This window comes from Saccoglossus kowalevskii, chromosome 1, assembly GCF_978046115.1.
Source record: "Saccoglossus kowalevskii chromosome 1, keSacKowa6.1, whole genome shotgun sequence".
NCBI classification, from domain to species: domain Eukaryota; kingdom Metazoa; phylum Hemichordata; class Enteropneusta; family Harrimaniidae; genus Saccoglossus; species Saccoglossus kowalevskii.
In genome coordinates, this window is record NC_140641.1 from 23,028,417 (window position 1) to 23,052,351 (window position 23,935).

Here is a 23,935-nt window from a genome sequence, read left to right on the forward strand (position 1 = left end):
GGTTTAATGGACCTAAAGGTTAGCTAGTAATAATAATAAAGCAAACCATGCAGGACATCACTGCTCACAAGGACTACAATGTTGTAATAAACCACCAATATCTACCATTAGTCTTCTGCTTCTAACAATGTGCAAAGCTTATCATGAGGACGTTCTAGTACATTGTTCCTAGTCTTCACTAGTACTCTACGCACTAGACCTTTTCTGTCAGGCATCACCTTGACTATCCTGCCCAGGGGGCATACACATCTAGGAGTGTTATCGTCTTTAATGATAACTACGTCACCAACCTTCAGATTTTGTTTTGGTCTCAGCCACTTCTGGCGTTCTTGGAGGGTGGGTAGATATTCCTTCTTCCAGCGTTTCCAGAAAAGCTCAGCTAGATACTGGACTTGCTTCCATCGGTTAACTGGATACAGATCATTTTTATCTGTGAGACAAGGTGGTGGGGATAAACCATTCATGGTAAGTAGCATATCTGGAGACAATGCTAGCATATCTTTAGCATCATCCGATGACCTTGTTATGGGTCGACTGTTGATAGTATGTTCAACTTTGCAGAAAAACGTCTCCAAACTCTCATCTGTCAGTAGCTGCTGCTTTGTGATTACCAACAAGAGCTGCCGTATGGTCCGGATCTGGTGCTCCCAGACACCACCAAAATGAGAGCCTGACGGTGGGTTGAACTTCCACTGAATTCCCTTTCTCAACATGCTGTCACTTATTTTGGACTGGTTCCACTTGTCTATCTCTTCTTTAAGGACACGTTTGGCACCAACAAAGTTACTACCGTTGTCTGATCTCATCTCTTTCACAGCTCCTCTGCGAGATGCAAACCTCCTTAAAGCATTAATATAAGAATTTGTGGATAGGGAATCAGCTTTCTCGATGTGAACTGCTCGTATGGATAAGCACGTGAAAATTACACCAATTACAGCATTTCACAGTGCTCCTTCTCTGTTTAACTTCAATGGGGCCAAAATAATCCACGCCTACACTAGTAAATGGTGGTTCACCTGACCTAACACGATCAGCAGGTAGATCCGCCATCTTCTGTTCTCCTACTTTGGCCTTTTGTCTGCGACATATAACACACTTGTTAATCAATTTCCGTGCAGCTGCATTGGCACTAACTATCCAATATCTTTCTCGTAACTTAGAAAGCATATACATTCTTCCAAAGTGTTGACCCTGTTCATGGATATCACGAAGAATCAGCATGGAAACATGGCCTTCCTTAGGTAGTATTGCAGGATGTTTTGACTCCTCAGAAATCAAAGCCAGATCAAGCCGTCCTCCCACACATAGTATGCCATCTTCTCCTACAATGGGATCCAATTTGCAGATTGTACTCTTAAGTTTGTGTGACCTCTTACCACTACTGTCTGCAGACTTGTAGACATCCAGCTCCTTATCAAACACCTTCCTTTGAACAAAAATGATGATGGCATTTTCTGCTTCTTGTAGATCACTTAAACTCAACACTTGAACATGTGTCACATTCTCCTCATCCATACTTCTACTTCTGATCTTCTGTAAGAGGTGTTTTTTACCTTTAGAATCCATGCAACAGCTTTTTTCAGACTGTACCAACTTGAGTAGTGCTCAATCAGGTCATTCACTGGACTCTGCAAATTATCTACATCTATCTTGTGTACACTGGCATTCTGTTTCACTTCTGGATCATCTGAGTCTAATGATGCATCACAAAGGTTGTTTGGCCATTCCTCCTTTGGTTTCCATAAGAACTCTGGGCCTCTGAGCCATCGCTTGTTCTTCAGAAATGTACCAATTGGCTGCCCTCTTGAGCACTCATCAGCAGGATTGTCATTGGTACTAACATAAAACCACTGTCTTGGTTCAGAACCTTCATGGATAACAGATATTCGATTTGCCACAAATGTGTGAAATCTAGCAGTCTTATTGTTGATATATCTTAATACAGTTTGGCTGTCTGTCCAATAGTAAGATTCGGTAATTGGTAAATCCAATTCTCTCTTCAGAAGTCTGTTCATACATATAGACACTGTGGCAGCAGTTAACTCCATATGCGGTATAGTAATTGTCTTCAGTGGTGATACTCTCGCCTTACCACGCAGCAGGGCACAATGGACTTCATTCTTCTGGTTGACCATTCTAATATAAGTCACTGTCCCATAACCAGACTCACTGGCATCTGAAAAGTGATGCAGCTGAGTGTTAGTTAGCTCACCAAATTCTTCTGGTTTAATACACCTACTGACTGCGAAGCTCTCTTCTAGTCTGGGTAGATCATGTAACCATCTGTTCCACTGCTTACGTTGCTTGTCGGGAATCTCTTCATCTCAATCCAATTTATCTCTGGACAAATTCTGCAGTATTATCTTTGCTGGCAATACTGCAGGAGCTGCTAGACCTAACGGATCGTAGACTGAACTCACCATTCCCAGCACACCTCTTCTAGTTGGAGGCCTTTCTTTAATGCCATTCCGGAATCCAAACTCATCTGTTTCTACGTTCCACTGCATTCCTAATGCATGTTCTATAGGTAAGCTATCCTGCTCCAAATCCAGATTCTTAACCTCACTGGCTCTTTCCTCTTAACTTAACTTCTAAAACATGTCTTTCATTACTCATCCACTTTGTAAGACAGAACCCACTCTTCTTACAAGTATCTATTAAACCTTCAGCCAGAGCTCTTCTCTCTGTCACTGTCAGAACTGCTTTCAGCATGTCATCTACATAAAAGTTATGCTGAATAGTGCTTCTAACATTAGTATCTTCACTGGAATCAGCAGAGTTTTTTAAGGCGTAATTAGCGCAACCAGGAGATGATGTTGCACCAAAGATGTGAACCATCATACGGTATTCTGCTACAGGTTGAGTTACATCACCATTTGGCCACCATAAAAATCTTTGGTAATCTTGATGCTCCTTGGGCACCTTTACTTGCGAAAACATTGCCTCTATGTCTGCCATGAGAGCAACACGGTCCTGGCGAAATCGTAACAGGACTCTCACCAGTGAATTCGTTAGGTCGGGCCCTTGCATTAATTGCTTATTCAAACTGGTACCACCATATTCAGCACCAAAATCAAAGACAACTCTAATCTTTCCCTTTTGCGGATGGTAAACCCCATGGTGTGGTAGATACCAAATCCTTCCATCTATAGCTTCATCTTCTGCAGGAATCTTCTCAGCATACGACTTGTCTATGATGACATTCATAAATTTTGTGTACTCATTGCGATACTGTGCATTCCGTTCAAATTTTCGCTTCAGATGTCTTAGTCGTTGCTCTACCATGTTTCTGTTGTTTGGCATCACAACATCTTTATCTCGAAATGATAGTTCAACTTGAAAGTGACCATTAAGAACTTCTGTCCCAGAGTCCACAATCTTCCTAAAACGTTTATCTTCTACTGAATCTTCGGACTTGTCATCTATCGCTAACTGTGCATCTACCAATGGACCAACTTGTATCCTGTTGACACTTACTGGTATAATAGAGTCATCCTCGTCTCGTCCAGCCTAGCACTGTACGTACAGCAAAAGGACCATTGTCACTACTGTTGATCACCTGATGTGGTTCAAAGGCCTTAGGGACGTTATTACCAATGAGAAGACCAATATCTGATTCTATATGTGGCAAATGCACTCCACTCAGATATAGAAAGCAAGATATGTCAGCTTGAGTCAGGATGCCCTTCTTAGATACAGGAATTTTATCTTGAGTATAAACAGTTGGAAGCTTTATGACTTGATTTCCTTCTAAATCTGTAACCTCCAGTCCTTTAATCATGCGACTCTCCATGATTCTGTTTCCTGTTATGGTGTGTAAGTTCAGCTTGGTCTTTCTACCACCAACATTTAATCGCTGTCTGACATCTTCAGTACAAAATACACTATCGCTTCCATTATCTATGAAGGCATAGGTCTGTATACTTGCTCCAGTAGACTTACATCTGATACCAACTGGTATGATGACTGGTCTGCAGGTAACCTCTGTTGACACTGCTGCCCGACAATCTGCATCAACCATACCAACGGAAGTAGAAACAACCCTCTCTTCTGGTTTGAACTCACGGTGCAGCACTAAAGGATGTTCTCCATTATACTTGTCACACACCAACCTCTTAGGACAATTCTTTACAAGATGGTTCTCATTTCTAAGACACCCATAACAGAGCCCTTTAGATCTGATGAACGATTTCTTGTCTTTATATGTTTTGTGTTCAAAGGTTTGCATTTCTGTATCCCATGAGTCTTCTCGTCACAAAACACACATGATCCGTCTGATACACCACCTGCATTTGTACTAACAGCAAACGTTGTACGCTTCCTTGAAGTGTTGTCATTTTTCTTGATATTCTTTGAAAACTTCCCGCGAGCTCCATTTAAGTCACCAAACAACACATTAGACATCACTTTAGCTTCTTTATTCACATATTCAACTAAATCATGGAATTGAACTGGTCTATGCTGAAGTATACCATATGATATTCTACGCCATGCCTCTTTCATTTTAAATGGCAATTTTTCAACCAACATTCCGATATTTTTAGGATGATCTAGCTCTCGCAGGTATGATTCACCTTTCATCGCACTATCACATTGCCTTGTTAGATATAGCAGTGCTAACTCCTTGTTTAACAACACCCACATCTGGCAAGGGTTTCCGTGGAAACAAACACTTTGTGATGTCACCTGGATTGTCCCCATCTTCATGTTGTTGATATGTTTCAATTTTTGCATTCTCTGCTGCAATTTGGGTTTTCAAATCTAACATTTCTCTTTTCTTGCGTAATTCCTCCAGCTGGTATTTTTCTTGCAAATAACACTCTTCTGTTTGTCTTTTTAACTGAGTTCCTGCTGCTCCAATAAATGCTGTTCTTCCATAGCTGCCATGTACACCAGCAACTCTGCTCGCCTAACTGCAGCACTGACCTTTGAAGTTTCAGACTTCACCCTACTGGTGCATGACACTTTACTACTATGGGACTTTGGTGTAGTGGATGTGTATCTATGTAGACTAAAACCGACTTGTGAAGCACTGTCTTCAGGCTTGATATCATCAAAACTCAAATTCATGTCATGGGGAGTATTATCATGAAGCCAGCCTTCAGTATGTACTCGAAACCTATCAAATTCCACCAAACGGGGCATAGACCAATCAGCATAATCAGTCTGACCTGTTGCTTCCTCCAAAACACTGCGGTATTTATTATCAGCTTGTCTGAAGCATTCATAGCTAGTCTCCCATTCCAGCAACTTGTGTTTAACCTCCAGCACATTGTTCTTATCCTTAACCAGCTCATTAATTTCGTTAGTTTTTTGCGTAACTTTACCGTACAAGGCTGCTCTACTTAACTTCAAACGATTTCTCTCCGCCTGTTATGCCTTTTCAGTCATGGCTGGTACACGCTTGTCAGCTTGAGACGTTAATAATGGACTGTCATTACCAGGAGAAACCATTTTAATTATGCTGACAAGTATAAACTTAAGGATGCTGTGTAGGTTTTTTTGCTTTGAAACCCAAAATTCTACTTTTCAATGCTTGACTACAAAGAGCAAACACTCAGTAGGAAAAAAAGTGATTTGTATGTTTTTATAGGGTGTAAAAATCAATTTTTGTTAATTAAAAACAAAAGCACATGTCATTGTTTTGAAAGCTATGTTTTAATTAATCAGCCAAAGACATAATAGACAGATAATTTGCATAATAGTCACCACCCATAGCAAATATAAACAGTCTCTTGCATTCAGTACAAGCTCAGACTAGTAATACAAGTATTAATTTCGTTGAATTTCTCGCTCTTCAAACAGTCGATTATGAAACCGTCTTGGGGTCGACTATGACAGTGACGAAAGAAAACGAATTCAAAGAAATTTGGAGAAGAACGTTGACAGTATGTAAAGCGATTATTATTAAAATGTAATCATGAAAGGTACTAACGTTAGTACCTTCCACGATTTTATCGACTAGACCATGGAGGTATAAACAGAATGTAGAAAATTTGAGCACATGGCAGACTTAGTTTTCGTGACCAAATTACGTGTCATGGACTCCGACCACAATGAGTCGGAAGTGAAACACTTGGCCACACCACCGTCCCTCAACACGTGCCACACGTAAAGCCTGAGACAAGCAGCTGTAAAAGAAAACGTATGCGTCTGTGTGTGTGAGCATCCTTGTTTTAACTGTTTTATTTTTCTTAATCTTCACATTCTCAATAAATAACTTGACGGATTCAATTAAGTTAGATTTGTTGTACATGATATAGAAAGTGAACTGAATGTAAGATACCGGGAGTGGTCCCCGCCAGCGGTTGTTATGGTACTATGCATTACGCGTTGAAGATGGAAAAAGAATCTTCACACTAAGTTTGTCACAACAGTTTTGGGAACTAAAAAACGGAAAACTCGATTTATGGTGAACAGGTTATTTCACAAATCTACAAAATAATAACGCAAAAGCAAACAAACTGAAAATTCACCGCCCGGTCGACAGACAATTTTAAACCCAAGCGATCGCAACTCCCGATTCAGTTCAGTACTCGCTGTGACTTCTCTCACCCCCATTGCCATTCAAATCAGATAATACAGATCTTCGTCGAGACATCTCGCGTTGTAAAAACAAAACTTGGAAAGAAAACTACATGTAGTTGACTCTGGTGGTGCGTTCAGCCACGGTTACTGGTTCAGCAGCGGAGCAAGAGAATGACCTTCCATAGAGGGCAATGTATGGTAATGAGTCTTCCAGAAAAGGAGTGTCTCCTCCCACAACTTAATAATGAATATGTAAATCATGACGTCATTTTGGCGCGACTTTGTCACGCCGTGAAACAGTGTTTCCTATTGGATTCGGAAGCATAATTTCGTACTTTATAACCAATTGCAACCACGCATATCCACACATCTGCGTGATTATGACAGACAGATACCATGACTAGTCGTTGTGAGTTTGTTTTGATCCAAGGGACAAACGGATTTTGAGTTAGCCGACGATACGTTGCTGCTAAGTTGTTTTTGCCATTTTCTCTGTTAAACAAAACAGCGATTCACGGTAACTGCAGGCCTTTGATCTCAAGTTCTAGTGGACGAATTATACTAATTTTTCGCACAGACACTCTTCGATATGTTGCCTCTCAAGCGGCGCTGGGATTTTTCTATTTTCCTATTTGTTTCGAAATTACGTTCTAATTTCTGAATACCGAAAAGAACAAGATCGCATTGTTTTTTCAAGATAGCTAAATTATTATTTCTTCTCCAACTATCATGTAGATATATATCTCAATCAACGCAGAATGGTGGTGAGCGTCGTCTGAAAAACTGTTTTGTTGCCAATGTTCCACTAAATTCGTTTATTCAATTATTTTTTTACCGAAAATGGCTTCTGTGTTTACACAGAGATCACGTGACTTTACACGTCCATACACACACTATCTTGTCGATTTCACATTCAGTGTGAAATAAGTTTTCCATCAATATATAGCTTTGTATGGTTCAGTAAATATTTTATATGGAAACACCCGTTTAGAAAATCAATACCAAAAACTTATACAGCATCCTTAATACAATTTCAAATCAATGAGAGAATATACAATATCTGAATTCCACCACCAAATGTAAACAAACAGAGACACACCTCTTGTGGAAACCAGCCTAGCACTAACGGTGCTGTGAATAAATACCCTACACTATTAAGAAACAAAAAGCTGAGACAGATGGGAAAAGGCTCTGCCAAACACCAACAACAGCGAAAAATGCAATTAAATTTAATTAATTACACTGCAGCCTGAACAAGCACAAACACAACAATACTTATGAAGTTTGTGCGAAATCCTGGTTATTCAATATCGTCAAGACTGGGTTCACATTCAAGTTAATAACAAATATACGATTTACTTGAATTCTTCCATTGTTGACCTCGATTATTTACCATATGTTGACACAATAATTCCGGTTGGCGATTGCACTACTGCATCTACATAGAGCCTGTATGTTATCTGACGAAGGGCAGGTGGAAGCTACGTTACAGCAAAAACCGTCAATATGTTCGATAATATTCACGCAATTCCAAACACAACAGAGTGTACGTAAATATATAGCAACACAAGCAGTACCAAGAAACTTCAGTCTTTAATACATATGATTAATTGCATACTTCAACTTGACAACTTCACAAACCCTGCCACTGTTCTTAAAGTTTCCGTAAATAATCATACAAGTCCGTGGCCTAAAGATTACCAAACGTCAACTTGCCGTCTATTTTCATCTGACCTTTCCTAAAACCTGACGTGTTTGTTCGCCCTGTGTTACCTCCACTTAGAATTAAATGAACTGTGGTGGCGCCCTACCGACCTGCCAACTAATAGGCAATTTTGTCGTCTACACACAGTGAAGGTATAGTGAAGGCTGATTGGACAGAAACAAGTAATAATGATTTGGGGGGAAGGGGGGCACGTTTCTTTTTTTGAATATTGAAAGTTATCCATAGAATAATGTGTTTACAAGGATTTCCAAAATGGCTGCTTTTTAGTCCCCGCTCGGGACTATTAGTTTGGGTTTGTTCTGTCCGTACATACGTCCGGAGCTATATCTCGGACACCCATTGACTGATTTTCTTCAAACTTCACATGAAGGCAATACATAATGTCTTACATATGCACGTCAAGTTACTTTATGATCAGAGAAAAAAATGACCGACTGGCAGCCATTTTGGATGTAAAATTTGCTATTCCTGATACCTAAACGTGTCTGCAGCAGTATCTCGGAGATGACTGGGCTGATTTGGATCAAAGTTGGTATGGTAATTATACATATTGGGTTATAGGTGCACGTCATATTTTCTCCATGATTCGAACAAATATGGCCGACTGGTGGCCATTTTGTTTTCATGGTACCCATGCTACTTTCTCTTGAATGCAATGAACGTTTCTCTTTAAATTTTGTATAAAGATAGTATACCAAGGGATACATTTGTACCAACATTATTTTTGTGATTCGATTCAATATGGCTGACCGACACCCAAATTTCCTGTAAAAGCCTTAAATCATCATTTTTACATGTCCGGAGCTGTTTCTCAGAGATGACTAGGCCAAGTTAGATCAAAGTTGATACGTTGATCACACATATTGGGTTATAGGTGCACATCATATTTTTTTCGTGATTCGAACAAATATGGCTGACTGGCGGCCATTTTGTTTTTCAGGGTATCCATGCTACTTTCTCTTGCATGCAATGAATGTTCATCTTTAAATTTTGTGCAAAGATAGTATACCAAGGGATACATGCGCACCAACATTATTTTTGTGATTCAATTCAATATGACTGGCTGACGCCCATTTTTTATGTAAAAGCACTATAAATCGCCATTTTACATATTCGAGGCTGTTTCTCAGAGATGACTAGACCAATTTGAATTAAAGTTGGTATGATGATCAGGGTTTTGTTTTTCATGATCCCCATGCCTACTTTCCTATGAATGCAATGAACATTTCTGTTTAAATTTTGTGCAAAGACAGTATAGCAATAGATACATCAATATGAACATTATTTTTGTAATTTGATTCAATATGACTGCCCAATGTCCAATTCTCGTGTAAAAGCACTAAATCATATTTTTTTACAAATCCGTCTCCTATTAATGGTTTCAATCTAATCTCAATGACATCAAATTGATATGTCAGATCACAAAATTTTGGATGGGGACTGTGTCATTAACAATGACTTGTTTTAATTATTTTGCACATCATTCTTTCTCTGTAAAAACTTTAAATATAAATGACGTGTATGTATGTATGTGTGTGAATCATCACACAACAATTTTTGAATGATTTACTGCAATCAACTTTTTCTGTTTTGATGGTAGCAAACTAACTTAATGCCACAGTCAAAGCCAATCTTTGAATACCGGTATATAAGATTACTTGTTGAGAATATTTGAATAATGGATAACAAAAAATTGTGTATTCATTTTTACTTGTTTTTCCAGTGTGTTAGTATAGTTAAGGATAACCAATATGCCTGGAAGTGTTCAATGCAAAGTTCCCTGTGTGTTTAAGACAAGGGTGATAGAAGAGAAATCTAACAAGAGACAGTACCAGCAATATAATGTGGTTGCATCAAATGAGCTCCAAGATTCCGCGATAGAAGACAGCATTGAAGAGGCGACACCCACTGAGAAATTAGATGGAACATGTGTTTATGTACATGAATACAAGGGTAGGGATAGTTTTGTCATATTTATGTCTATCATAACATCTCCAATTCCAAATTGGGTTATGGGTATTTTCATCCTACCATATTTGGGAACACAAATTCCAAAAATGGAACGATTACGCACGTAAGGCTGCTCACAGGATTTGACCCCACACAAAGAAGTTCACTAAATCTGTTCTGAACGTTTTGGAATTCCGCATTCCCATGATGTATCCCTGGAAGGAAAAAATAACTGCAAAGTATGCACTCAGACAGTACGCAGTCGCATCAACCTCCGCTGCGCGTCGGTTGATACTGCCACTGTACTGTCTTTGTGCATGCTTTGCAGTATCCTCGTAATAACCACATATTAATATTATTTTCTGTTATGTAACACAGGGCGTCCATGGCTATGGGCACGACTTGACAGAAAACCCACTAAGCAAGCAGATAAACACTTCAAAAGATATCAAGCTGCAAAGAGGGCGTGGATGTTAAATGGAATGTCTGGAGAAGAACCGATGTGGAACTGGAATGCCGATAAAGATTTCAGAACTGCACGTGATAGCTGGATTCCAGCCAAGGGAGTGCCAATAATCAATGGAACTGCACAACCTGATCTATATGGACATATACCAGGTACCGGTTGTGTATGTCTTTTCATTTTGAGTTGATACTTTTGCGAGAAAATGGGAGCATTTAAAGTAAAATGTACTTGTCAGATCAGCTGATCATTCACATTGTTCGACCAGTCAATCTTGCTGGCTCTTAATGGCAAGATTCACAGTCTCAAAACACCAATAACTTTGTTATAGATTTAATCAATACAGTGGTGTTGTATTAATCGCATAGATTCAAAGTCGACCAGCCATGACAATCCCGATAAACTTTTGCATGATCTTGTTAGGAAAAGATGTATTTGAAATTGGTTAAATTGAATGATTTGATTGTATGCCCTAATAAGCAGGATCCATCAGTCAGTGTTCTTGTGACCACAACTCGCATCAATTTCGAATTTAAACTAATAGATTTTGCCGTCTGATATCATGTCATAGTTTAACCGACATAAACACACAACTATGTGTCGATTTCCCAAGGAAATGCACTAGAGCACTCGCCACTGTGTTTGATTTTGTCAAAAGTGAATACAGGTTTTTAGTGGGAGTTCTGCCAGGGTAAAATGGTGAGGCGACGATCCAAAAAATTAACCTTAACTGGCGATGTGTTGTATCCAACTACATGGTTTTGGAACCTAATACAGTCAAACCTGTCTATAGCGGCCACCCAAGGGACTTTCAAATTTTGGCCTTTATAGACAGGTGGCCTTTCTATACAGGTTCACTAATTTATTCATGAATGTTAATTAGGCACTGAATCAATGTATTAAAACAGATTGCGCAACCCCATTTGACACACTATTACACTGCTGTACACAGTATCCAAACAGGGACTTATAATTCGGTCTCCGTCTGTGCGTCCATGCGTCTGTGCGTCCGTCCGGAGTCATATCTCAGAATCCCTTGGACCGATTCCATTCATTCCTTGCATGTGCCTAGTACTTTATGTGGGACATATGCACATGCAGTGGTTTAGCGATTCGATTCAAAATGGCCGACTGGCAGCCATCTTGTTTTTTGAAAATGTTGCATTTTGGACATGCTTTGTCAGTTGTCATTCAAATTTAGTACATAGATCATACATGTTAGGATACATGTCCCCGGCCGTCCGTGAGTTTCTGAGTCTGTCCGTGTGTCCGTCCGTCCGTCCGTGCGTCAGTCTGTCCAGAGTCATATTTCAGAATCCTGTGGACCAATTCCGTTCATTCTTTGCATGTGCCTAGTACCTTATGTGGGACATATGCACATGCAGTGGTTTAGCGATTCAATTCAAAATGACCAACTAGCAGCCATCTTCTTTTTTGAAAATGTTGTATTTTGGACATGCTTTGTCAGTTGTCATTCAAACTTGGTACATAGATTATACATGTTAGGATACATGTTCATGATGATTTATTTCGCAATTGGATCAAAGATAGTCAACTGGCAGGCATCTCGTTTTTTTGTTTTTTTATGCGGTATCTCTTTATGCGTGCTCTGTCAGTTTTCATTCAAATTTGGCACATACATGTACTTTATACATGTTAGGATGCATGTCCATGACAATTTGTTTCAAAATCTGGTCAAGGATGGCCGATTGACAGCCATCTGACTTTTTGGCCTTACTACTATATTTCCACAATTTATGTACCATTTTCATTTGTATTGGCACATACATCATACATATCAGTGTGTTTCATAATCAGATCAAAGATGGACGAATAACGACTTTTTATTTTTGGCCATATTACTACTACACGGAACACGTGTTTTGATGTAAATAAACATTCTGTTGTATACGCCGCTTGGAACTCAAGTTTCAAGGACAGGCTCGCGACAACCCCTCTGCTTTAATATGACGAGCACAAAGAGAACTTTCCAAAATTTAATAGGGACTGTGTCATTTTCACTGACTTGTTACAAATAAAAAATGTTGATTTTAAATTGTAATATGTAAACTAAAATCATTTCACAAAAATCGATCATAGCACAATAATGAGTACCGGTAGTATGAAAATTAAATATTTGAAGATTTGTACAGTAAAGTTCATGTTCAGCAGCAGTTTTAGTATCATTTCCTACTAAAGAAATTACTCAGCTTGCTTTGCTTAGCTATTCTGAATTTGTATGTTTCTTTTAATATCTATTGTGTCTGGTAACTGTTCTAATAAATCGGAGTGTCTCTGGGCTATAGCAAATTCTTTCAAGGAGAAGGGAGAGGGACAGTACGCAGTGCTTTATCCCTACAACGTTACATATACGAAAAGAACACTTATCTATTGTAGTGATGGATTTTCTTCCAGTTACGTGACAACTTGAAAGTTTCCTCCCCAATCACAATTCCCGTAACATTTTGTTCATTTTGTTTCAAAAATCTTCTCGACATATCTCACTTACGAAATGGTTGATCCCTAATCAAAACAATACATTGCGCAATCAAAATCTGTGCGACTTCCATGTTATTGTACTGATGCAACAATAGAAACATGTGAAATATGCCTGGTGACTTTGGCCGGTGAACTGAGGTCAATTTAACATCATTGTTAAAAGCATCTATTGTTAAATGTACCGAGGCAGTAGCAACCGAGAAAACAAAATAGTTGAATGAATTTAGTTGGACAACGAGACGATACTGCACACACATTCCCTCACAGTGATCGATACACAGTAACGGAAACGACTCTACTTTTTGACCCGAGTTATCATAACCCCGGAGAACAAGAACGCACATGCGCAAGGCTAATTAGCATAATTTATTTGGATGGATAAATACCAGGCATGGCCGTTGCGTTGATTTTTTTTGCTATCAGTTCCAATTACATGCGTATTTATCGATATTTATAGGAGTTCAAAGTGAATAAATATCGATACTAAATAACAAGTGAGTTTTTTTGTTGGTAATCAATTCGATTTACCATCGGCATTCCGATTCACCTCAGCCACATGCATAGGAACTGTGACTGTGTCGTCATCGCTGTGGTTGCTCGATTCATTCATTGAACAAAATTGTAAGTTATTCCCATGGTATACATATTTCAACAAAACATTAATGACAGCATGTTTTTTTATCAAGACACTTTCAAATTCTTAATTATGTTTTTGGCATTCCATAGCCATTGGTGCGGTGTGCTTGCCGTGGAAAACTGAATTATAAACAAGAATAAAACATAATTGCCGAAGCCATCGGTTGAATGAAAGGTGTGAAAATGTGCTAACTTTGTCCTTTGTGAGCTTATTAGTTGTCTGAGGTGGAAGGCAGTCGTCTGCAAGACATCCGGGAACTATATCCGTTATATGCAGTTCAACTGATCACTTCAGCCGTTGAAGCGTGGCCGTTGGCCGCGTTAGGCAGGTGGCCGCTATAAACAGGGTACATTACATGTAAAATTCGTAGGGACTGTTTGGTTGTGACCGCTATAGGCAGGTGGCCGCCGTATTCAGGTGGCCGTTAACACAGGTTTGACTGTATAAGCAAGAACACCACAAAATAGCATGAAAGCAGTTTGGCAATCATATCAACTGACACATACTAATAGTTGAGGTTGATGTCATCCCATACTGTCTGGGTTTAACTTTATTGCAATAATGAGAATTTGAATCTAGAAATCTGAATCTGAAAATACAATCTAAATCTGAGCCTGGAACCAGGATCTGACATAGAAATCTGATTCTGAGAATGCAATCTGCAACAGCAACTGAAATCTGGTAGTGAAATAGAAATCTAATTCTGATCGGAATCTGGATTTGTAGTAGAAATCTGAATCTTGAGAATACAGTCTGGATCTGAGGTAAAATTCAGAATCTGAGACTAGAATATGAGTCTGAGCGAGAAATCTGGTTTTGATTGGAAATGTGCAAGTGAAATGAAAATGAGAATCTAAGAATACAATCTGAAACTGGAATCTTGATATTTGGTGGAAATCAGAAATCTAGATTTTAGATAAAAATCTGATTTTGAGAATACAGCCTGCATTTGAGGTACATGTAGAAGTCTGAATCTGTGACTAGAAACTGGATCTGAGGTGGGAATCTGAATCTGTGACTAGAAACTGGATCTGAGGTGGGAATCTGAATCTGTGACTGAAATCTGGTTCGAAATCTGGATCTGAGGTGGGGATATGAATCTGTGACTGGAATATGGATCTGAGGTCGGAATCTGAATCTGTGACTGAAATCTGGATCTGAGAGGGGAATCTGTGACTGGAATCTGGATCTGAGGTGGGAATCTGAATCTGTGACTGAAATCTGGATCTGAGGTTGGAATCTGAATCTGTGACTGAAATCTGGATTAAAATCTGGATCTGAGGTGGGGATCTGAATCTGAGACTGGAATCTGGATCTGAGGTGGGAATCTGAATCTGAGACTGGAATCTGGATCTGAGATGGGAATCTGAATCTGTGACTGGAATCTGGATCTGAGGTGGGAATCTGAATCTGTGACTGAAATCTGGATCTGAGGTGGGAATCTGAATCTGTGACTGGAATCTGGATCTGAGGTGGGAATCTGAATCTGTGACTGAAATCTGGATCTGAGGTTGGAATCTGAATCTGTGACTGAAATCTGGATCAAAATCTGGATCTGAGGTGGGGATCTGAATCTGTGACTGGAATCTGGATCTGAGGTGGGAATCTGAATCTGAGACTGGAATCTGGATCTGAGATGGGAATCTGAAACTGTGACTGGAATCTGGATCTGAGAGGGGAATCTGAAGCTGTGACTGGAATCTGGATCTGAGAGGGGAATCTGAAGCTGTGACTGGAATCTGGATCTGAGAGGGGAATCTGAAGCTGTGACTGGAATCTGGATCTGAGGTGGGAATCTGAATCTGTGACTGGAATCTGGATCTGAGGTGGGAATCTGAAACTGTGACTGGAATCTGGATCTGAGATGGGAATCTGAAACTGTGACTGGAATCTGGATCTGAGAGGGGAATCTGAAGCTGTGACTGGAATCTGGATCTGAGGTGGGAATCTGAATCTGTGACTGGAATCTGGATCTGATGTCGGAATCTGAATCTGTGACTGAAATCTGGATCTGAAGTCAAAATCTGAATCTGTGACTGAAATCTGGATCTGAAGTCAAAATCTGAATCTGTGACTGGAATCTGGATCTGATGTCGGAATCTGAATCTGTGACTGAAATCTGGATCTGAAGTCAAAATCTGAATCTGTGACTGAAATCTGGATCTGAGATGGGAATCTGAATCTGTGACTGGAATCTGGATCTGAGGGGAATCTGTGACTGAAATCTGGATCTGAGGTGGGAATCTGAATCTGTGACTGGAATCTGGATCTGACGTGGGAATCTGAATCTGAGACTGGAATCTGAATCTGAGGTGGGAATCTGAATCTGAGACTAAAAACTGCATCTGAGGTTGGAATCTGGATCTGACGTGGGAATCTGAATCTGAGACTAAAAACTGCATCTGAGGTTGGAATCTGGATCTGACGTGGGAATCTGAATCTGAGACTAAAAACTGCATCTGAGATGGGAATCTGGATCTGAGATGGGAATCTGAATCTGTGACTGGGATTTGGATGTGAAGTAGAAATCTGAAATATAAATCTGAATCTGAGGTGGGAATCTGGATGTGAAGTAGAAATCTGCATATGAAAATGCAATCTGGATCTGAGATACAATGACCCCCTCAGTAAGTTGCGATATCGACTAAGTTAAGGATAGTTAGATGGCTTCCAAATATGTCCATTGTCTATTTAGCTCTAATGTGTTTTTGATTTTGATTTAATTTAGGACTTGGGGTAATGTCCAGACATGATTAGTTTTAGAGCCATATCTATGTATTTTTGGTAAGTTGTTTGCATCCTTTCTCAAAAACTTCAGAACAAATTTTTATCAATTTTGCTATATATTGATTGTTGATTACTGCTGGCTGATCGTAATCGTAATCTGTCGGCTGAGATAGCTCCGCTGTTAGCAATGCACATTGCAATTAAAAAACAGAAGATATCATTAGAAAATGAACAATATGTATAGTATCAAAGCAACAGGACTTCAAAAATATTACTTTTCACCAAAAATAATCATCAAAATTAGATAATTGAAGATATCACCACGAAATTAACAAATCTAAAAGAGGTCCACATGTAGTACCTATATATGTAATATAAGAGCAATCAGACTTGCGGTTTTCAACAATATCACTTTTTACCAAAAATTAAAAAAATATTCACTAAAATTAGAGAATTCAAGATATCATTACAAAATGAACAAATCTGAGAGAGGTCCACATGTAGTACCTATATATGTAATATCAAAGCAATTGGACTTGCGGTTTTTAACAAGAAGTCGAAAATATCACTTTTTACCAAAAATTACAAAAATATTCACCAAAATTAGAGAATTGAAGATATCATCACGAAATGAACAAATCTGAGAGAGGTCTACCCAAGGTACATATACACCAAGTATCAAAGCATTCAGGCTCGTAGTTTTCAAGAAGAAGTCGAAAAAGTAAAACATTGGCACGAACGACGACGGGCAATCACTCATATGATAAGCTCCGCTCGACAAAGTCGACAGCAGAGCTAAAAAAAGCAATGATTGCATATTTTGTATATACACAAGAGCTTTGCATTTAGTGGTAGTTTTGAAAGGAAAATCCTAACTATTTGCTGCTTCATGTATTTATTAATTAGCCGTTAAAGAATCAGTATGAGATAATCATTGCTTGTGTTTTTCAAACAACCTGGTTATATGCATGTCGTTAGCATTTAACACCTATTGCCCTGTCAAATACTAGTAAACACAAGTAACCTGTAGAATGCTGTGTGGGTAATATTTTTATATTGATTTTTGTTGCATTTGCAGCAAATAGTTACCAAACAATGAGAAATCTATAGGATTGAATATACCTCTCAGCTGGCTTCACATGCATAGTTCAAGCCTGCCTAACCGGTGCTTATACAAGGATTTAATTACAGCACCTAGACGGCCTGTGGTTACAGCTTCATGTTCAGAGTAATGGCAAAATTGATATTACAATAGAAAATCATGAAAGACTGGCAGTCCCATGCAATTGATAGCAAGTGAAATTCCTGGGATTGAAACATGTATTTTGAAGTCACTGATGTAGGCAATGAATGATAACTTCAAGTTGGCATAAAGACGAGTAAGTTTATTTAATCAGTGCTGAACTAGAGGCTGAAATTATAATTAAGTTTGTTGTCATATAATTTGTTTATTTCAATTTCTTCTGAAGTCAAATAGAATACACTGGTGAAACACGGTAGTAACCGTGAGTGAAAGTATGTTTTAGGGGTATAGTTTACTAGTTTACATTGTGTATGGAGTGGTAGGGTCGGGTGTCATATAATTTGTTTATTTCCAACTCTTAAGAAGTCACATAGAATTTCACTTAATTTAGTTTTACTGAAAAGTTTTCAAGCATTACATGTGAATCCGATTTTTCCTGTGCTGTGTCTCAATAGAGTATGAGATAAATGGCATTTTCACTGGAATTTATTTCAGGGGGGAAAATGTTTTTAGTAAAAATGAAGTATACCACATTATTACATATGTACTGCAGTTTATTTTGATTTGTCTATGAAATCAGTATTTCCACACCCCATATGCAAACAAAGTAGTCCTTTCAAGAGTAGCATTTTCGAAACATAGCAGAAATAAACAATATTTAGAAGTGCGATATTTTACCCTTGGGGTACATGAATATACTTGCCGAGTGAAATAAAATTTGAACAGTAATGGTACTTCTAGGCAGTCACTTATTTTGACTAAAACTAATTTGCATATCACCCATGCAATAATGTTTTCGGTATTTTCACGGTCAAAATGCAAATGAACATGGTATTGGTGATCCGCTCCCCTAGAATTGCCCCTCAAATCATGTGTGTGTGTGATGTCCAGTGTTATCAGGTATTAGTTCTTCTGTGATTTTTTTGGCTTGGCCGATTTCGCTCAAACATGGTCACACCTTCACCCTAGTTATTAGGAAAAATCTGCAGAAAAATGTTGGTCCAGGGTTGCCATGTCAACAGTCAAAAAAAATTATTTTTGGATAGCTTTGAGCTAAATGTATCTCCTACAAATTTAGGATACAACACCTCAGACATAGCTCATTGTATTCGGCTTGAGTGTGGGCACAAAGTTACTATTTGAATTTTTGATATCTTTTTCGCCAATGAGAAAGTTGACCCCAAATTTAGAGTAACTGTTCATGTTCACCAGGTATGGTTTTTTAACTAACTCTTCTGTGATTTTATTTTGGCTTGGCTGATTTTGTTCATACTTGACAGGTAGGTCGTTCCATCGCTAATTGGAAAAACAATCCTTACCCACCGCTCCAAATTTATTACCTCCTACCAGTCTTGTAATATCAGTGTTCAAATGATCATGCCTTTCATTTTGGCTACGTTGCGCACTGGTAAAATATCACCGGCGCCGACATTGTTACACTGAATCAACGTAATCCCAACGCAGCTTTGAATGAAAGGTAAATGTTGCCTCCAATCTAGAAAATACTATCGCAAAACGATTGGAAATAATACATTTAACGGCAGAATACGTCCAAGCAATATAATAAGGTGATTTTAAAGACTGAATGTTATTTTGCGAACTTCGTATATGGTGCCCGGTTTTAGTTATAAACCAACGTTAGCTTCACGTTCATGTCCTGCCATGGTAACAGCCAAGAACATGTTGCTTGTTTTTTAGCAGAGCGGACCGCCAACCAGCCTACCGGCTTGTTTTCATTGGCAACCGTACAAATTTTCGTCTGCTATTTTTATCCAGTTCAAATCGGTCAGCAACATTTTTGGCATATTAGATGTACACCACATGGAATACTACGATTGAGAGAACTTGATGTGTGTTGACTGAGCTTTATCATAGACCATCAACATCAAAGTACCAGGAGGTTTCTGCTGGCGACGGTGCGGCGTTACCCAGTTCCAAATAAAGATTACCAAATGAGCGACATTTTTACCGGAAATCAAGATTCGTCCAATCCACGGCTAACAAGCAACATCACAAGCGAAGTTGTAGCTAGCGTGCAGCTCATCAACAACTGCTGTCGACGAAAGTCATTCCGTAGGTGGAGTACCGCAGTTGTGACGGCATGTTTGCCAATGCACAATTCTGTGGAGGAACTTTTAACTTAATTTAAACTACGTATGACTGATTCAAAACATTCTATCGAGATCGGACGGTGCCCTATCGTACCAGTCCTTCACCATTGTATTCAAACGAACCACGTGGTGTGCTGTTACATTCTCCTTCAAACCCGAGATTCAACAATTAGTTTTAATAAAAAAAAACATCGCAAATCATGCAAATTTAGCATTTTTAAACCAGTATACTAAAAAAGAAATGCTCAGCGATGCAAAAGAAGGATAGATATTACTTTTCAGTATACACATCTCTGTTTATACAATCCTTCACCTATTCTACTCCCAATTTTTCCTGCGTAAAATGGAACAGCCTCTTTCCATGTTGACATTCTGAGTAAAATCACGTGATTGGCTGTTACATACTATTTCGCCGGTCTGGAAAATATGGGAGTGAACCTAGCTCGAATCTGCCATTAAAAAATAGGGGTGTTTTAAGCAAAAAACGAATAACCCTTGAGTGCACACAATACACTGAATTTCAGAACAAATCTTGCATTAGTTACAGCAGCAGAATACCACAGAAATATCAGACGAAACATGAAAACACTATATATTGTATTTCGGCCTGAACCCTCTCTATTGCAATTCCAAGGATTACCCCCATATGTGCAACCATTTTCCACCTTTGTATCACCCAACCCTGAAAACAAATTCTTAATACCACGCTGAAGCGTTTGGTAAAAAGGTGTCCCAAAACACCAATAAACCTGAAAATATCATCTCAGAGTACAACTTTGTTATACATTATATCTGTTCAGTTGTGTTTCAGTTTAATTTGTGTTCACTATCACCCTGTTGTATCCAACTGCAGGGTTTTGGAATCAATGGCACATAATAGCTTATCACAAGAATACCACAAATTAACTTGAAATCAGTACGTTGATTATATTGGCTGACGCTTAGTTCAGGTTGAACCATACTACCTGGATTCTTACTTTGCGGTATTATGTATTGTATTCTGTACTTGATAATTTGTGACCCTTGACAAGTCTCATTTTTTTGCTTGGATCCCGACACCTGCGACTTAGCGAGAGGTTACTAGAATTCTTAAATTAACGGTAGAGTCAAGATCTGAGGTTTAAATCTGATTCTGAGAATGCAGTGTACATCATTGAAGTAGAAATCTCATTCCAAGACTGGTATTTGGATCTCAGGTAAAAATATGAAATAACAATTGTTCATGTGATATTTACCTTTGTATAGAATCTCAGTTCTCATTTCTCCTGTTGACAGGTTGGCTTCCTGTTGAAAGCAAGGACAGACAGTATTGCTGGCACAGCAGCACTTTTGATGTTAACTATGGAATTGCTGTGGTTTTAAAATCCAGTAACGATGGCAACCAGTATAGCATGGAAGTAACAATAGTTGAGCTGTCTGAATTACTGGAGCAGACCTTAGAATTGATTGGAACCAATATTAATGGCAACCCATATGGTGTGTATATTATGATAGTCTCCTAAGTTCTTTGAACATCAAAACAAAATGCGATACAATTTAAATATTTAATATATTTGATATTTAATTTTGCATCAAATGAACATTTCCCATTGCCTGATCAAAATTGTTTAAAAATAAGGACAGAAGGTTTACAAACAATGACTAAAAGTTAAAAAGGGTAATAATGCTGATAATCCAATACCTCATAAAACTTCTGTCTTGTCTGTTCTTTAGCACCGCAAAATTTGAATGTTATGTCATACCAGATTGGCATGAGAGGGCGCCGTCCGATCTGGGTTGAACGTTTCAGTCGTCTGTAAGCCTTTGTCGAAGAAACAACGTCCCTTTTATAAACAGATGATTTCTTTACAGAATATTCCACAACAAAACTTAGAAACATCATATAGAAAAATACAGGCTTTAAAATTATGTCTATTGCAAAACAAATAAACCGACAACCAGTTTGACGCCACAATTTCTTGCTGTTCCACACGCATGTTCAAAAATGTGCCAGTTTCAAATAGTACTAGAGTGAAATATCAACGTGCCTCTGCATTCTCCATGAATTTCGTAACTTGCTTCGATCAAGGTAAAGAAAAAACCTGTGGTCACTTTCAACAGTTACATCAGTTTTTCGATTATTTTTTCAGTTCGTAGCATCAGAACTACCATGTGTGCTATCGAAAAACATTTTGGCACTATTTTACTGAAAAGACAGAATTTTCATTGAATATGAATATTGCAAATGAGACAGATATTTCAAGCAATTGTGTCATGCAACTCCCTCCCTGTGTCATACATTTCTGTGCAAATCTCACGAACCATGCAGTTTAATATTTTATTCAGAAAAAGCGCTAGTACAAGAATTGTAATTGGATACCGTGGAACAAATTTTATAAGATATTGATAATTTTTTTCAATTTTAATCCATCTCTATTTGTAGGTTTGGGATGCAAACGTAATCCAATTCATGTGCTTGTTCCACATGGTGTTATTCAGTTTCCATCATCAATACCAATCAGTTATGATGAATTAAAGTTATGGTTTGAATCTTCAGATGAAGGCAAAGTAGAAGGAATTGTTTGGCACTGTAAAAATCAACAATTATACAAGGTAAGCTTGTTAGTTCACCATGATAATAAACACTTCATACCTTTTCCTATTTTTTTTATTAATAGTACATGTATAGCTTCTAATTTATGAACTACATTTATTTATTGACACAACACTGACTTTGCAAGGAGTGAATATAAAGCCCAAGATAATTTGTTGTTGAGCTTGAAGCGAGGAAGTCGTCACCTGCACATGCGTCAGATGGCTATAGCATGTCATTGTTTAGAAACAAGCGTCCACCCATGAGCCTTTGAGTTTTAAGTATGCGATGTTATGTTGTTGTGCGCAGGTGATGACCATCTACTTTATGATTTTGAGCCTTGTATTAAAATCAAATAGATTCAATGCATCGCCTGCTGAAAGCCTTCTCTTATACCTGATATGTAGAAGATATCTAATGAGTGACCTAATAATAATAATAATAATAACTTTATTGCATCCTTAGAATTACAAATGTTCTATTGGTTTACAGCAATAAATATATAAGTGATTAAAAAAAAATCAAAGTACGATAACGTAAAAAATAGAAAAAAAGAGTCAAGGTATTATATCCAAAAAAAGCTCATTTCTTAAAATAAATGATTTATGTAAAAATTCCCCTAAAAGTTTTATTATATTTCTGTCATTACTTTTCATTAAATATGTGAATTTTTGCAGGTTGGTAATGATTTCTTTGGGGAATAAAATATTGGAAATAAAATCATTTCTATCTGTTTGATATCGTGGGCAAACTAAAAGAAAGTGTAATTCGTCTTCGATCTCCTGTAATGGGCATTGTTTACAAATTCTATTTTCTAATGGGGTTTTTGGATTGGTATGTCTGCCTTTTTCAATGGCTAGATTGTGACTACTTGTCCTGAATCTAGCCATTGATATTCTTTGATTATTATCCAAAACATTAATGTAATTTTCAAGATTGTAATTAATTTTAAATTTAATGTATGTTCTCAGTTTTGTTTTTTCATTTGTCATATTCTCTCTCCAGTATGTTATGTATTGTTGTTTAATAGTGCTGCTAATTTCCTTAATATTTTGATGTGATAGCTGTGATGTTTTAGAGAGGTCTACATCTTTCAAGATATTTTTGACTGATGTTTCCCATTGTGCTTTTGACAAAGTCTGATCGCTTAATGCTATCTTTGTATAATTATTTTGTGACTTGTCTGTGACACGGGACCAGAACTTAATCATATTGATTTTCACTTCAGTTATCAATGGAAATGCTCCAATTTCACCCCGACATGCACTATTCGCTGTGTATTTATTAAGCCCAAGTAGTTGTTTAATGAATTTTAGATGCACTTTTTCTGTTTTAGTTTTGTCCCAGTTATTGTTACTCATATTTTCCATTCCCCAAATTTCAGATCCATATAGTAAAATTGGTTTGATACATATATTAAACAGATGGATGTACGTTTTACAGTCTGTTTCTTTTGGTAAAGACTGCTTTAGTGCATAC

General features: G+C 38.1%; 3 protein-coding genes across 3 annotated transcripts in view; 1 reads left to right on the forward strand and 2 right to left on the reverse strand.

The window, feature by feature from the left end:
- The window catches only part of LOC100370438 (RNA ligase 1-like), a 32,781-nt gene that overhangs the window by 3,860 nt on the left and 4,986 nt on the right, over window positions 1-23,935 (forward strand). The window contains exons 2-5 of the mRNA XM_002740723.4: window positions 9,978-10,207; window positions 10,583-10,822; window positions 21,160-21,360; window positions 22,307-22,476. Of these exons, the coding sequence (XP_002740769.1) occupies window positions 10,006-10,207; window positions 10,583-10,822; window positions 21,160-21,360; window positions 22,307-22,476 (813 nt within the window). The 5' untranslated portion in view covers window positions 9,978-10,005. The remainder of the gene's footprint in view (window positions 1-9,977; window positions 10,208-10,582; window positions 10,823-21,159; window positions 21,361-22,306; window positions 22,477-23,935) is intronic.
- On the reverse strand, window positions 108-2,135 carry LOC146750459 (uncharacterized). The gene is made up of 3 exons (XM_085496934.1): window positions 1,554-2,135; window positions 936-1,530; window positions 108-895 (listed from the first exon to the last, which is right to left on the reverse strand). The coding sequence occupies exons 1-3, from the start codon at window positions 2,133-2,135 to the stop codon at window positions 108-110; spliced, it is 1,965 nt and encodes a 654-aa protein (XP_085353060.1).
- On the reverse strand, window positions 2,563-4,021 carry LOC102809470 (uncharacterized). Its single transcript, XM_006823996.2, has 2 exons — window positions 3,560-4,021; window positions 2,563-3,510 (listed from the first exon to the last, which is right to left on the reverse strand). Exons 1-2 carry the CDS (start codon window positions 4,019-4,021, stop codon window positions 2,563-2,565), a joined length of 1,410 nt encoding a protein of 469 aa, XP_006824059.2.